Source organism: Leopardus geoffroyi, chromosome A3 (genome assembly GCF_018350155.1).
Source record: "Leopardus geoffroyi isolate Oge1 chromosome A3, O.geoffroyi_Oge1_pat1.0, whole genome shotgun sequence".
NCBI classification, from domain to species: Eukaryota; Metazoa; Chordata; class Mammalia; order Carnivora; family Felidae; genus Leopardus; species Leopardus geoffroyi.
Window position 1 is genome coordinate 101,883,609 of NC_059336.1, and position 16,082 is coordinate 101,899,690.

The following is a 16,082-nucleotide window of genomic DNA, read 5'->3' on the forward strand; positions in this document are numbered from 1 at the left end:
GAGGACAGTGGCCCTGGGGTATGTGCCTCTCAGGCATCCAGGAACTGGTCAAAACAAGGATGAGTGCAGGGTGCCTCTGTGGCTCAATTGGTTGAGCATCAGACTCTTGATTTAGGCTCCCAGGGTTGTGGGATCGAGCCGTTGGGCTCTGCTGAGCGAAGAGCCTGCTTGGCTCCTTGGGATCCTCTCTCTGCCCCTGCCCTACTCTCTAGCTCTTTCAAAAACCTAAAAATAAATAAAAATTAAAAAAGAAAAGGACGAATGCCCAGGTATTCCCTATAAGTCACTTATACCTATGCCCTGGAGCTAGGAGTCTCCGAAAACCCTTCATGACGACCCCGCCCCTTCAGTACTTAGATGTTATCTATTGTGCTAGAAGACTAAAGATACCCTGAACTCCCTGACCTTTACAAGGAGGACATACTTTTATCGATACCATAAGGCATGTTTAGGGTGGGAGGGGGGGTGCAAGTCCTCGGGATGAGGTTGAAGTGGTGGTGGTGAGGGTCCAGAGCCGATGGCCAAGAAATCTTGCGATGTCTTTGGTGCCAAGGTGCCTTTGTTAAAGCATGGGGACAGGACCGGTGGGCCAAAGAGCTGCTCTGGGGTTCGAACTGATTATATACCTGGGAGTTTGGGGGGAGGGGGTGTGTGTAAAGGCAGTGGGAAGTTCTCAGACTTTCATATGCTGATGAAGACTCAGAAGATACTGGAGGCCTTGCTTTTTTTGAGCTAAAGTTATTTTTCTCTCTAGCAAAGTATTAACGTTAAGACCATGGGGAGTTTCCGGAGGAATGTTTTACTCTGCCTATCTCAAGTATTTGTCAATGGGCTGAAGGTTATAAAGAAATTTAATTTTATCTACATTTTCTTGCCATTGTTCCCCACATCACTATGGAGGGGGAGGGTGATGTTAGGGTTTTGGGAAGCTGAGTCTGTAGGTTTCGGGAGATTGCCTTTTTTCTTGTAAATCATTAAAACAGTTGCAAACTGATGGAGACCCACGTCCTGCACGACTGTGATCTCGGTCAGTTTGTTTTTCCCTTTGCTTTGGTCTTGGGCGGCCAGAAGTGCCTGAGGAGTGTCACATATCCCACCTGGAGAGAGGGGTCTGGGGTGTTAGCTTGTGCTTTGTCCTCAGCTTGCCTTTGGCTCCCTCGTCGCTAGCAAGAATAGAAGCAGGAAAAAGCGAAAAAGCAGGGTTTTTTTCCCCGCCATGGGGTCTCTTCAGTTTCTCTGTCTGAAGGGGATGGCAGACGTTTTGAAATAGGAAACCACATCAGCATCCGTCCACTTGATGCCAGAAGGTCCCTATTTTGCACAAGGCTGCCTCAATACGGGAAGAGGGTGAAGCTTAGTTAGGATTATGAGAAAGAGTCTTCACCAGCAGTAGGGACAATGGGTAAGAGTGCTGTGAGTACAAAGGACAAGAAACAGGCCTCAGGAGCCTGCTATCCTAAGAAAGGGGGAGAATCCCTGTGAGCAGACGAGGGGCAGAGTAGGGGCCCAGCTGGGGTCAGTTAGACCACAAACAGCAAAACAGGGTCAGGGTACTACAATCAGGAACTAATGTGGAGCTCACTCAGTTCCTAAGCAACTTCCTGCCAGACTAAGGCAAAACAGCTAGAAGCCAGAGCAAAAGCTACCATTCATTAAGCACTTACCGAGAATATTTATTAAATGTTAATATAAGTCAAATCTCACAACAATCCCTTGTGACCTCAACCCTAATTATCTCCACTTTAGGGAAGAATTCAACACCATAAGGCAAAATTTAAGGAAATGAGCAAAAGACATTACTAAATATCCTTTCTTTGGAATGGCTTTCCACTAGGCCATTTACAACTCTGTGGAGAGACCTTTAACTTGTAGAACGCTCTTAATGCACGTAATTTTTGTTCATAGAAATGCAAATTTTATGAGAGTCAACTGATTATTATCCTAAGACTCTTGTAAATTCATGTCAACATTTCTTGACTGCATATGAATTTCGGTTCTAGGGTTTTTCCTGTGGACAGGTTGTAACATCTTTTCCCATTCACTCATTAATTTAATGAGCTAAATGAAATCTATGACCTATTCATTTTATATTGACATAAGTCTCGTGATTTTCTTTCTTTTTTTTTTTTTAAATAATCTTTTCACAATATCAGTTACCTCCTACATAACCTTACTTTGAATAAGCAACTTCAGGAAGTTCAGTATGCTGAAATATTTTGTGTCAAATTTCTTAGAGTTCCAGCAACTGATTAACAACTCATTGTGCAAGGGGAAGCCCATAGTGAAAATTTTTTTTGCTGTAAATGATGAAGTTTTGGGGTGATGGTGGGATGGTCCGTAGCCGATGGCCAAGAAAGAATTCTTGAAGAGGTCTTTGGAGCAAAAAGGTGATTTTATTAAGGCACGGAGACAGGACCCTGTGGACAGGAAGAGCTGCACTGGGGTCATGACAGGTTACTCACTGTGTATGTGTGTGTGTGTATGTGTGTGTGTGTGTGTGTCTGTGTGTATGTATATATATATACATAGGGATATACAAGTCTCTAAGGGATTTCGGAAGCAAGGTTTCCAGGACCTTGAGGGGCTAGCTGTTAGCTAGGGAAATGCCATTTTTTACTGTTTCGTAAAACCTCAGTCATGAGACCTTTCAGATGTATATCGGTAGGCAATAAGTTCAGAGTATGATTGCCAGCGTATATCTTGGGGTGCTTGAGATTAAGGAAGTAGACTTACAGGTTCCTGAAGGTTGGGACGATGTTCAGCCAAGGTTCTCTTTTGTTCCTAGCAAAGTGCCATCATGGAGACAGTTGAGCTCCTAGAGGGGGGTTACTCTGCCAGTTTCGAGGACTTGTCAATGGACTGTAGGCAGTAAGGGAGTTTAATTTTTCATTTGCCTTAGTTTCCCACATCACCATGGCAAGCACTTAAACCCCTTTCCTTTGTTCTTGGGTAGCCAGGAGTGTCCAGGGAGTATCACATATTTCCACCCTGGGGGGCGGGGGGTGGTGATGGTGCCAGCCTGTATTTTGCCCTCAGCTTACCCCATGTTCCCTCATCAATGAGCAAGACAACAGGCCCCGAATTAAGTCACTTGTGTTAAGCCCGTATCACCAAAAGAAGATTTAATTACATTTTCAACCCTCCCAGAAATGGAATGTTCTGTTAGTCCATCAGGAATTGTCTGATCGGCACTAGTTAGGTAATCTGCCTGAGTGTCCCCTACTGTCCCCTAAGGAAAAGTAACCTGGCAATAACCAGTCTGCTGTGACTTCCTTGTTCACACTTCCTTCTGGCTGTAAAAGTCTTTCATTTCGTGTAGCTCCTCGGAGCTCCTTTCTGTCTGCCAGATTGAATGCGGCCTGACTTGCTCAAATAAATTCTTAAAATTTTTAATGTGCCTCAGTTTACCTTTTTAACAGGAGGAAATGGTGATGTTAGTGTCAGATGAGAGTAGAAGGAGCTGTTGATAAACTGCCATGGGCACTAGGCTAAAGTACTCTCAGTTGGTTCTGTTCAGTGCTTATGTTGCTATCAAATGGGCACAGCACCTTGATCTAGGAAGTGGGCTAAAGAGGGCGTCACATATGGTATTAATGAGTTTTTGTTCTTCCTCTCCTTTTTTTGGCAGAATAACCAAGTGCTGGGAATTGGAAGTGGCTCTACAATCGTTCATGCTGTACAGCGAATAGGTATGCTCTTGGGCTGTCTGGATGTTTTGTGGGGGCCACGGGGGTGAGGATGTGGAGGAGGGGGATGGAGGAGGGCACAGCATTGGCACGTGCCCAGCTCTGCTCTTCTGAGAGGTATTTTTGGGCCTCTTCAGCCAACTTTGGGGGATGCCCTGGCTTTGTTTACTTTGCTCATGTGGAGGGTAGGAGCTGATTTAGGAGGAGATCTCAACAGAATTTTAATCCTCGTCAGTGGTCCTGTGTGTGGCCCCTGGGGCCCTGAAGCAAGGCTTCTAAAGCCTTTGGGTCCCTCAGTTAATTTCAGGTGGACAAACTGAGCTCAGAGCAGGCTCGCCTGTCTGTGACCCTGGAGTGGATATGAGGCACCCAGAGTTGGTGGCTCCTTCCTGCAGGTACTGGCTTACTGATTAGGGTGTCTCTGAGCTTAGGAAAGGCTCTGGAATTATCAGCCCCTGTGGCTGCTCAACAGGTTTTACTGCCCTGCTTTTGTTTGTTAAAACAAAGCCGAGGAGAGACTTGCCTGAATGCTGATTGCTTCTAGGTGCCAAGGCGGGGGCAGTGCTCAGGAGACAAAGTCCAGGAACACTTTGTCTTTAAAAGAGTGGCTGGGTGCTGGCGTGATGGCTTCTGGAATCCTTATTGCCTTAACACGGGCTTTTGTGTTACATACCTTTCTACCTTACCATTGAGTGTGTGGAGGATTGCAGGGCAAAGGAATTACTGTGAATTTCATAATAGTGGCTTCTGAACCTCCCATGATGCAGACCCAATGAGTCAAAAGATTGTAGCTTTTAATAAGGTAGTTTTTTCTTAAGATCCGCCCCCCCTCACCGAAATGCACAAATCCAAAAAGAATAAGTAAACCCTGTTTAACTGCCCTCTGGTGGCCTATAAATGATTATATGTTTTATGCATGTAAAGTTCTCTTTTTTCTGTGAGAGGCAATATAAGGAAGTAGTTAAGACTGGAGCTAGATGGACTGTATGGGATATCAGCTCTGCCACCTGTTAGTGATAAAACTACCCAGTGACTTTACCTATCTGTGCCTCCATTTCTTCATCTGTAAAGTGGGAATAATAATTGCCACTTACCTTTGGGTTGTTAGGATGAAAAGAGTTCACATGTACAAAAGTCTTTGAATATTGCCAGGTACGTAGTAGTAGCAAACACCTGACATGGCTCTATTCGTAGTTAGTATTTACTCCTGTCCCTGTCTTGTGTGTGCGATGTGTGTTCACAAACTTTCTCACCAAGGCTGGGGACACAGAATGAAAGGCGGCTGTCAGTGGGGGAATAGACCTTTCCTTTTCTGTTGGATCTGAGCAGATGTGCACCTGACAAGAAAAATAAAGTGAGGAGAGTGAAAAACCACCAACATGGCTTTTGTCTCCACAGCTGAAAGAGTGAAACAAGAGAATCTGAACCTTGTCTGCATTCCCACCTCCTTTCAGGTATGTCCTGCTTTCCATTCTGCATCTTGGCACTTGGCTGCTGAATCTTGTGGGTCCCGAGGACATGGAGGTGTGGCTTTGGGTTGTGTACCAGGGTTGCTGTATAGGTGGGGGAGCCAGGAGCAGGAGAGGAGTTTATTTTCTGAGGATTGCTCCTTAGAAGTGTGGCCTTAGACGCATTCACGTACTCCCTCTGAATATTTGAGTGTATCCTGTGGCAGCACGGCGTAGTATATGCAGAGTTTTAAAACTCTTAGCTGGTTGGGTATTTGCTCTAGTATCTGGAAACGACATGCTTTTCTTGCTATTTAAATTTTTTTTCAACTTTGTGTAATAATTCTCCACGGAATGGATGAATGGAAATGGGTGTTTGCTGGTTTTTTTACCTCCTTGCTCCCCAGTTCACAGGCAGCTTTCTCTCCTAATCCTCCAGTACAGTTACATTTTGGTGCAGCATTACTCAGTGTTTCCAGAGTTGTGATTGTCCAAACTACAGCTGAACTGTGTCCTGTGCTGTGATTATTCCTCCTTAACCTCCTTGCTACTTTGTTTTGCTGCAAGTGAAGTAAATGTTGCCTTTGTTTTTTTCATTTGCTTGGTTATCTGTGTACACTTTACTAATTCGGGCCCAAGCTCTTACCCAGTTGGGAAAATCTCACTTCCTTCTGGGTATTCCGCTCCATCCATCTCGTCTTGGCCGAGTCTCTGAGTCTTCGGGGTTGGTAACGTGTTACATAGCTTTGCAGTCAGGAACCTTCCTTCTCTTCTCCCCTTTTGGATCACCCTGTTTCTTGGTCCTGTTTCTCCTCATTTCTCCCTCTGCTCCACCTCCTGTTTCCTTCAGTTTTGGTGAAGTACATCCTTTAGGAAGCTGTCTAAATGTGTGGGATGCCAAGTTGTTGACAACTTTGGATATCTGAAAATGTCTTTAAAAGTTTTTGTTGTTTTAATTTTTATTTTACTTTTTTAGAGAGAGAGACAGAGAATATTAAGCAGGCTCCACACACAGCACGGAGCCAGATGCGGGGCTTAATCCTATGACCCTGGGACGGTGATCTGAGCTGAAATCGAGAGAGGGATGGGATGCTCAACCCGGGGCCCCTGAAAATGTCTTCATTCTAGCCTTTCTTGAAGTTGGTTATTTGACTTAGAGAATTATGTACTAGATCTTTTCTGAGGAAGTTTGAAGGCATTTCTCTATTGTGTCATTTTCCATTTGTTGAGAAAGGAGTTTGATGCCATTCTGATTCTTGATCCTTTGTATGAAACCGGTTTTTTACACTCTCTGAACCCTAATACCCTGATATTATCTTTTCCTTGTGTCCAGTGTTCTGACATTTCACCATACTGTGTCTTAGTGTGGGGTTCGTTTTCATCTATTCTTCTGGGCACTTGCTGGGACATTTCATTCTGCAAACTCATACTCTTTAATTTGGGGGAGTTTTTTTTCTATTATTCCTTTAATTTTCTTGCCTCTGTTTTCTGTGTTTTTTCTTTCTAGGATGTTTGTCTTATTCTTGGTGCTTGTGGCCTGTTTTGTCCTATTATCTTTTTAGTTTTGTCTTTTCTAACCCTTCTTTAAAAAAAAAAAGTTTATTTATTTTTGAGAGGGGTGGGGAAGAGGGGGAGAGAGAGGGGGAGACACAGAATTTGAAGCAGGCTCCGGGTTCTGAGCTGTCAGCATGGATCCCGATGCCGGGCTCGAACCCACGAGCTATGAGATCATGACCTGAGCCAAAGTCGGACGTTTGACTGACTGTGCCACCCAGGCTCAGCCTGATGACTTTGTTTTAACCTGATTACATCTGTGAAGACCCTATGTCCGAATAAGGTCACAATCTGAAGTACTGGGGGTTAGGACTCCAACCTGGTTTTGTTTGTTTGTTTGTTTGTTTGTTTGTTTGTTTGTTTGTTTTTCAGGGGAACGCAGTTCGTCCCATAACTCATGTTATGAGTGTGGGAAGCTCGTGTTGTCTGTGACTCTGATTTCCCTGTGTATGCAGGGCCACACTCACAGGGGACCCGTGTGGAGTTCAGTCAAAGATGGGGAGAAGGGAGAGTTGTAGGACTTGCAGATGGGAGCAGGTCCTACCCCTATGGTTCTTGAGGTCAGTGTACAGAGTTCTCCATGTTGTGGACAGGGGTACGGACTGTTTATGGCCAACAGGCACATGAAAAGATGCTCAACGCCGCTCCTCATCAGAGAAATACAAATCAAAACCACACGTAGGTATCACCTCACGCCAGAGTGGCCAAAATGAACAAATCAGGAGACTATAGATTCTGGAGAGGATGTGGAGAAATGGGAACCCTCTTGCACTGTTGGTGGGAATGCAAATTGGTGCAGCCACTCTGGAAAACAGTGTGGAGGTTCCTCAAAAAATTAAAAATAGATCTACCCTATGACCCAGCGATAGCACTGCTAGGAATTTACCCAAGGGATGCAGGAGTACTGATGCATAGGGGCACTTGTACCCCAATGTTTATAGCAGCACTCTCAACAATAGCCAAATTATGGAAAGAGGCGAAATGTCCATCAACTGATGAATGGATAAAGAAATTGTGGTTTATATACACAATGGAGTACTACGTGGCAATGAGAAAGAATGAAATATGGCCCTCTGTAGCAACATGGATGGAACTGGAGAGTGTGATGCTAAGTGAAATAAGCCATACAGAGAAAGACAGATACCATATGTTTTCACTCTTATGTGGATCCTGAGAAACTTAACAGAAACCCATCGGGGAGGGGAAGGGGAAAAAAAAAAAAAAGGTTAGAGTGGAAGAGAGCCAAAGCATAAGAGACTCTTAAAAACTGAGAACAAACTGAGGGTTGAAGGGGGTTGGGAGGGAGGGGAGGGTGGGTGATGGCTATTGAGGAGGGTACCTTTTGGGATGAGCACTGGGTGTTGTATGGAAACCAATTTGACAATAAATTTCATATATTGAAAAAATAAATAAAAATAAAGCTAGGGCAGATCCTGTCCTTGTATTATTGCTTATTGTCTGGGAAGATGAGGGTCCCAGGGCTTGCAGAAGTTGAGGCGGGGCCTCCCAGCCATACAACAATTACTCATGGGGCTCCTTTCATGTGGTGGATTATTTGTTTATTTATTTATTTATTTTTTAAGAATATAATTTATTGTCAAATTGGCGTACCTACAACACCCAGTGCATATCCCAACAAATGTCCTCCTCAATGCCCATCACCCATTTTCCCCTCTCCCTTACCCCACCATCCACCCTCAGTTTGTTCTCTGTATTGAAGAGTCTCTTGTGGTTTGCCTCCCTCCCTCTCTGTTTGTAACTATTTTTTCCCCATCCCCTCCCTCATGCCCTTCTGTTAAGTTTCTCAAGATCCACATATGAGGGAAAACAGTGATATCTGTCCTTCTCTGACTGACTTATTTCACTCAGCATAATACCCTCCAGTTCCATCCACGTTGCTGCAAATGACATGATTTCATTCTTTCTCATTGCCAAGTAGTATTCCATTGTATATATAAACCACATCTTCTCTATCCATTCATCAGTTGATGGACATTTAGGCTCTTTCCATAATTTAGCTATTGAGAGCGCTGCTATAAACACTGGGGTACCCATGCCCCTAGGCATCATCACGTGCTGGACTTTGGATGGGAACTGGGATGGGTGGCTGCTGCTGGTGGTGGGGAGACAGAATTCAGTTGGACATGGTGATCACTGAGGATATGCGTAGTATCATAGGGATGTGAGGCTCCTGTGCATGGGAGGTGTTAATCATCATCTCCAGTGCCCAGTGTGGTGCCTGGCTTTTAGGCACTCTGTACGTGTTTGTTGGATGAATTAATGCTACATTTACGTGGGTCATTATTTGTAATTAAATGGTAGAGAAGTAGAGATAATGTGCCTTTTAGAGGAAGGAGAGCCTACTCCTTGCCCAGGGAATTGGGGAGGGCTTCCCGGGAAGGATGACATTTGAGTTGGTCACGTGGGGCAGGAGTTTGGGAGAAGGTAGAGGAGGAATGCCAAGACCTCAAAGAACTCCTTTTAAAATTGTTATCGTTAATAGCATGTTATTATATAAGATGACTTCAGTTCCATTTATAAATGGGCCTGTCCTCTCTGCTTCTTGTTCTTTTACCATTCTCTCTGTTTTCCTTTCCTTCTGATTCCCTTGTTAGTCCCTAGGTAAGAGAGGAAGGCAGGAGACTATTTCTGGTCTTCACTCTGTCCCTAACTTACCACTGTGACCTCTCTGAGCATCCATTTCTTCCTTAAAACAGGGGTTTGCAGTAGGTAATTCCTAGGATGAACTCAGAATGATTGCTTATTTACCCAACTATTGGCTCAAATGATGCTAACTGCTGTAGGGTGGCAAGAGTATGTAAAATGTGCTCTCTCATACTCTGATTATAATCTAGATGGACAAAGAAGACATCCTCATGGAACAGTTGCACTGTCCAGTGGTGCAGGCAGTCTTTGAGCTTAGGAAATGGTGAATTAAAATGATATATTTGTATAGGACTTTTTCCTTAGGAATCCTGGTAGACCAGTTTCCTGACATCCAGTTTTTTTATGTTATATATCTGAATGCAGTTTAGTATTTCTAAAGTACATAAGATTAATAGGAAATCATAGTACATCACACAGTTTTATTTGCATGGTAGACTATCACATTGAACTCTGTGCAGTTTGTATCATTTTTCTAACACCATCTGTATTCAATATCTGTTGCTATGGAACCAATTACTCCCAAATTTAGCAACTTAACAGCAAACATTTATTATCTCGTAGTTGCCAAAGGTCAGGAATCCGCAGTGGTTTAGCTAGGCGGTTCTGGCTTCGGTCTCTCATGAGGTTACAGTTAAGCTGTTGGCCAGGGCTGCAGTCATCTCAAGACTCAGCTGTGGTTCCAGGCTCAGTCATGTGGGTGTTGCAGGCCTTCATTCTTCACAGGCTGTTTGGGAGAGGCTCTGTTAGTGTCTCCAGGACATGGCAACCTTTTCCCCTGCTGTGTGTGATAAGAGAGGGGGCGGAGGGAGGAGGGAGAGATCTTGCTAGAGCATGCCACCCTTACCTACTCCCCAGCATTCTTTATAAACCAATCTCAGAAGTATCTGTATCGCTTCTGCTGTGTGCCATTGGTCCCGCAGACCAACCCTGGGACTCTGTGGGCAGGGATTATCCAAAGGCATGAAGACCAAGAGGTGGGATGGTCATCTCAGAGGCTACCTTCCAGATTTTCCCCTTGTTCTTATAGCTTTAGGGTCTGGAATTAGGATGGTTTCTCAGCGCTACTTTTGGAGAAATCTAGGAACTGAGGAATAATTCTGCGATACCATGTTTATTGTATTCTCCCTTCATTATGTATTTACTTTGAGAGACAGAGCAAGAGAGATCAGGGGAGGGGCAGAGAAGGGGGGAGAGAGAGAGAGAGAGAGAGAGAGAGAGAGAATGAGAATATCCCAAGAATCGATGCTGGGCTCAAACTCACAAACCGCGAGATTGACCAGGGCTGAAATTAAGAGTCAGACATTTAACCGACTGAGCCACCCAGGCTCCCCAGAATCATGGAGTTATTTTTGTTTTGAATTTGCTACTTTCAGTCAGTGTTTTATTTTAGCTTTTTATATGGAAATTTTCATACCTCAAAAAGGATAAAGAACCACATAATGAACTTTCATGTGCCCATCACCCAGTTTTAGTAATCACCAATTCATGGCCAATTTTTTTATCTGTACCCCATTCTCCTCTACCTTGTCTATTTTTTTAAGTTTATTTTTGAGAGAGAGAGTTGCATGTGTGCGTGCAGGCAGAACAGGGGCAGAGAGAAAGGGAAAGAAACAATCCTAAGCAGGCTCCATGCTGTCAGCATAGAACCCAGTGTAGGGCTCGATCCCATGAACCATGGGTTCAGGGTTTAAATTTCCCCTTATTTATCTTATTGTTTAAAAATATTTTTTTATAGTTTGATTAGGATCCCAACAAGGCCCATATATTGCAAATTCCAGGATCTTTTTGGTTTGACTCTTAGGATTTTGGATTTGAAGATTGACATTGGTCATTTCATCCATCCCAAGAAAACTTGTCAAGGGTCATGTGGCTGGTTCATTTAAGATTAGAGTTGAGACCTTCTGATTCTTAATCTCAGGTGCTTTTCATTTTAAACAAAATATTTTCAAGACATGCCTTTGGGAGAAAGTTTTTTTTATCCTTTGGTCCCTCTGCTTATGGTAAGCAATGACATGAATACAGATCCTTATCACTTGGATTTGGGTGGTCATACTTGAAGATTCAAGGTGTATTTATTCCAGCTATAAATCCCACTCAGGGCCATGTGGTAGCAGTAATCACTGCTCTCTTGTTTTTGGTCAGTCTCTTTGAAAGGTTATTATGAGGCACGTCTATAAAGTAAATCCCAGGTCTTTCCCAGTGTGGTGTTCTCCATTTGCTGAGCTCTTCACTTAGCCATTCTGGTCATCCTGCCTTTAATACACTCTGCGGAGTGGATATATTCTTTGGCTTATTTTTTAAACATTTTTTTAAGTTTATTTATTTTGAGAGAGAGCAGACACATGTGCATGCAAGTGGGTGCGGAGCAGAGAGAGAATCCCAAGCGGGCTCTGAGCTGTGAGCACAGAGACTGACATGGGGCTTGATCGCAGTAACTGTGTGAGATCATGACCTGAGCTGAAATCAAGAGTCAAGTGCTTAACTGACTGAGATGCCCAGACACCCCTTTTGATTATTTTTATTCAACATTATAGCCTGGAAATCACTCTATCCATTCAGTTCCTTTTTTCGGAAGTTTTTTTTTGTTGTTGTTGTTTTGTTTTTTTTAATACTGTATTACCATAAGCTTTAGGAGTCCATGGCATTGTCTTTTTTTAAACTTCTTTATGTTTTAGAGTGTGAGTGGGGTAGGGGGTGGAGGGGTGGAGAGAGAGAGAGAGAGAGAGGGTGGGAGGGAAGGAGAGAGAGGGAGAATCTTAGCAGTGTCCACACTCAGCGTGGAGCCACATGCGGGGCTTGATCCCATGACACTGGGATCATGACCTGAGCCGAAATCAAGAGTTGGATGCTCGACCAACCCAGCCACCGGGTGCCCCCATGGCATTGTCTTAAATAGCAGATCACGGAGGAGGAACTCTTAGCCTGGCACTGGCGATCTTCACTGTATGCTTTTTGCCTTCTTCTGGCTCCCGGGACGAATTAACTTAGTTTTGCCATTCATAAAGCTGTGTTTCCTACTCTTAGTGGGCACAGTTGGGTTTGGGAGAGAGCCTTGGTTGGGACTCCGTGTCTGACACTTAAATCCAAAAGAATCCTGAGAATCTTTGCCACGTGCTCAGAGTAAATGATTGTGGGTGCTTTTTCTTGTCCTCCGTAGGCCCGTCAGCTCATCTTGCAGTATGGCTTAACTCTCAGTGACCTGGACCGACACCCAGAGGTAAGAGAGTTGGGCTGCTTTGTCTTTCGGTCTCTTTTTTTAAGGCTGTCCCTTGTTCATGGACTCGATATCTTGTTGAGTCTTGGAGAAAGGTCAGTGAGTCATGCTAGATTTTCTCCTGGGAATTTGAATGTTAAATCTGGCTGAGGTCACTAGAGGAGAGGTTGTTAGTTTCCAGTACATTCCCTGTGGTTAACCCTGAGGGCTCAGTATGAGTGTGGTGAGGGGGGACTGGACAAACCCTGGGTGGATCCAGGGCTTCCTGTGGTCCTGGTACAGAAGTGTAAGAGCCCGTGGAGCTCACCACTAAGTGGAGATAAGAAGTAATCTTCTGAGGCAGCCACGGACATTTGAAAACAGATTACAGTTAGGTGTTATGTTACAGCAAAGGTGGTTAAACACAAAGGAGACTGAGTTGATGAGAGTGAGCAGCATACTCACAGTTAGCATTTACTGAGCCCTGCCTGTGCGCCAGGTATGGTGCTAAGCGCTATGCCGATATTAAACTACTTAACCTCCAGTAGTCTTGAGGGTGCATACCATCATTATCCCATTTTACGGATGTGAAAAAGACACAGAGGACAAGCCATTTGCCAGAGCCACGCCTTTTGTAACTGGTAGAGAGCTTGAATGTGAATTCGGATGCTTCTGGCTCTGGAGCAGTGCTCCTTAGAAGGGTTTTGTGGGGAGAGGTAAAGTTTGAGCAGAGCTTGAAGGCGAGGTGGCCAGGGCAGGAGACGGCGTTCCGGAGAGGAGTAGATGGGAGCCACGGGAGCAACTCCAGGCCGGCCCGTGGCATACGTGGACGGTGCCCAGGCTGGCTGGGGTGGCAGGGACTGAGTGAGTAGAATACGTTTGGCGCACAGTGGAAGCGGTTGGATCGGGAGAGTGGGGAGGGGTTATGGCAGCTCGCAAACCAAACTGCAGAGTGGGACTCGATGGTCTACTAACCTGTGTCGTCCTGGTACCTGTGGGCCTCCGAGGGCTTAGTAGGAACCATGGGAAGGGCTTGTTGGGGGATTTCTGTGGGCAGAGCGGGGCACCGTGTGAATTCGCGTTCCACACGGTGAGGAGAGCGGTGTGGGCCGAAGGCGGGCCTGCGGCTCCTGCAAAGAAGGCTGTGGCCTTCCAGGCCCCAGAGAGTCGCCCTGGCGTGGCCTGGCCCTCGATCCGTGCGGGGCAGGGAGAAGCGGTGCAGGCTGTCTCTTCAGACCAAGGGCAGGATCTGTGAACGGGTGGAAGCACGGTGCCGCTGAAGCTCTGGACGCTCTCCGCCTGTGCCAGGCCAAGCAACTTAAACTGATTTGTACCCTGAGGGTTTTTTGTACTGGTCTTTTAAATAACCATGCTTAACACTCCCACCTTGTTCATGCGGAGGTCAGTAGTGAAGAGAAGTGCATAGCTTCCTTGATTGTACATTTCAAAAGATAAATGAACCCATTTTGCCCCTGACTGCTCTTGGGGTTGGTGGTGGAATTTCCTAATGGTGGCAGTGGACAAGCCCTGACAGGTGCTTTGGGGGGGGGGGTCACAGTGGGGGTGCCTCAGGTAGTGTCCAGTTGCGGATCATGTCCAATGTGTGTCAGCTTTATAACTATACATTGGGTTTTCTGTGTCTGTTTGAAACTGTCTTTCTTTTTGCCACACTAGTATGGAGACTTCTGAGTCAGCGTTTCTCAGCCTTTTTTCTGCTGCCCCCCTCCAGTGAAGTTTTAAGTTTCTTTGAAGATGTTTTATTTATTTTTGAGAGAGAGACAGAGTGCGAGCCAGGGGAGGGGCAGAGAGAGGGAAACACAATCCGAAGCAGGCTCCAGGCTATGAGCTGTCAGCACAGAGCCCAACATGGGGGCTCGAACCCATGAACCCCAGGATCATGACCTGAGCCAAAGTTGGATGCTTAACCGACTGAGCCCCCCAGCCCCGCCCCCCCCCCACCATGAAATTTTAATGCCACAGATGTACTGTGTATCTTTTTTTTCTACTTGGGGGTGATGTCACCCATGTTGGGGTTGTGTGCTCTCAAATAATTCTAGCTCATCCACAGAGAAGCCCATCAATAAGAAAAGGCAGTGAAATGTCATGGGTAAAAGCGGGACCCAGTGTGGTTTCCAGGCCTCCTGTTTGTTTCCTGGTGACCCTAGTGGACTAGCTTAACCTCTCAGAGCCTCAGTTTCTTGACTGGTTAAATGGGAACAACTAAAAGTAGCTAATAGGGCTGCTAAAGATCGGATGAGCTATTCCATGTCCAAGCTTTGCACAGAGCCTCACCTCCCAAGGCTTTTAGTAGTTTCTTTGTCTTTCCTTCCTTCCCCCACTGCAGATCGACCTTGCAATTGATGGTGCTGATGAGGTAGATGCTGATCTCAATCTCATCAAGGGCGGTGGGTAAGTGTTGTGGGGACTTTCTTGCTGAAGAGTACCTGCCAGTTCATCCTTAGCAAAGCAAAGCAAAGCAAATTGGAGGACAGAATAAACAAATTGCCACCGTAATGTATGCCAGCTTGTCTTCATACTAGGAAGTTGATGGCCTTTGGCTGTAGAGCCGGCTTGGCATTTCTAGTCGTGAGTAGCAGTCTGGTGACTAGGAACCTGGGCCTCTTTGGTGAGGTTATTCATCTTAATGGATTCTCTGTATCTACATTCTTCTGCTGATTCAGATTTTAAAAACTGTACAAATTAAGCCAAATATATTGTTGGGGCTAGATTATTAGGTCTGTGGGCAGGGGAGTGTGTGATCTTTGTTTTAAAGCTTCTCTTAAGCTCTGTGAGTGCTTGGTTATATATTTATTCATTCATTTGGAAAGCATTTCTTGGGTGTTTTTTTGTTTTGTATTGTTTGTTTTTTAAGATTATTTTGAGAGAGTGCGTGAGCGAGCACTAGTGGGGGAGGGTCAGAGAGGGGGACAGAGGATCTGAAGTGGGCTCTGTGGTGACAGCAGAGAGCCCAACATGGGTCTTGAACCCACCAACCTTGAGATCATGACCTTAGCCAAAGTCAGACGCTCAACTGACTGAGCCACCCAGGCACCCCTGGGTGTTTCTTCAGTGTTGATTTGGAGGGAAGGAAATGGTGAGTTGAAGAAGGTGAAGGCCTGTTCTGTCAGTTCTTATAATCAAGCAGACTGTGGGGTGACACAGAATATGTTTAATATTTCACCGTGCTCTCTCTGCTTCATCACTCCCAACTGGCAGATAGTGGACAAGACAGGTTGTTCAAAGCTTGTCCTTCTCAAGTTATAGACCCTTCCATTCATGCCATGCTCAGATTCAGATGACTTTTCCCTGAGCACAGATGCATCTTAGATGGGATTGTGCCTGGCCTGAGTGGGAACCATTTCTCCCAGACACAGGCTTGTGTTTTCATAGTGCATTTCTTAGCTCGGGCTGCCTTAACAAAATGCCATAGACTGGGTGGCTTCAACAACAGACATCTTTCGACAGTTCTGGAGACTCTGGCATGTTGTTGGCTGCCTTGTCATAGTGCCCTCACAGGGTGGAGAGAGAACAAGT

The 16,082-nt window shown here is 45.2% G+C and overlaps 1 protein-coding gene across 3 annotated transcripts in view; it reads left to right on the plus strand.

The window, feature by feature from the left end:
- Positions 1–16,082, plus strand: part of RPIA (ribose 5-phosphate isomerase A) — a 31,327-nt gene that overhangs the window by 5,330 nt on the left and 9,915 nt on the right. For all 3 annotated transcript variants that reach the window (XM_045446808.1, XM_045446806.1, XM_045446807.1), the window contains exons 2-5: positions 3,629–3,689; positions 5,085–5,140; positions 12,513–12,572; positions 14,893–14,957. In XM_045446808.1, coding sequence (XP_045302764.1) covers positions 3,629–3,689; positions 5,085–5,140; positions 12,513–12,572; positions 14,893–14,957 — 242 coding nt within the window. The remainder of the gene's footprint in view (positions 1–3,628; positions 3,690–5,084; positions 5,141–12,512; positions 12,573–14,892; positions 14,958–16,082) is intronic.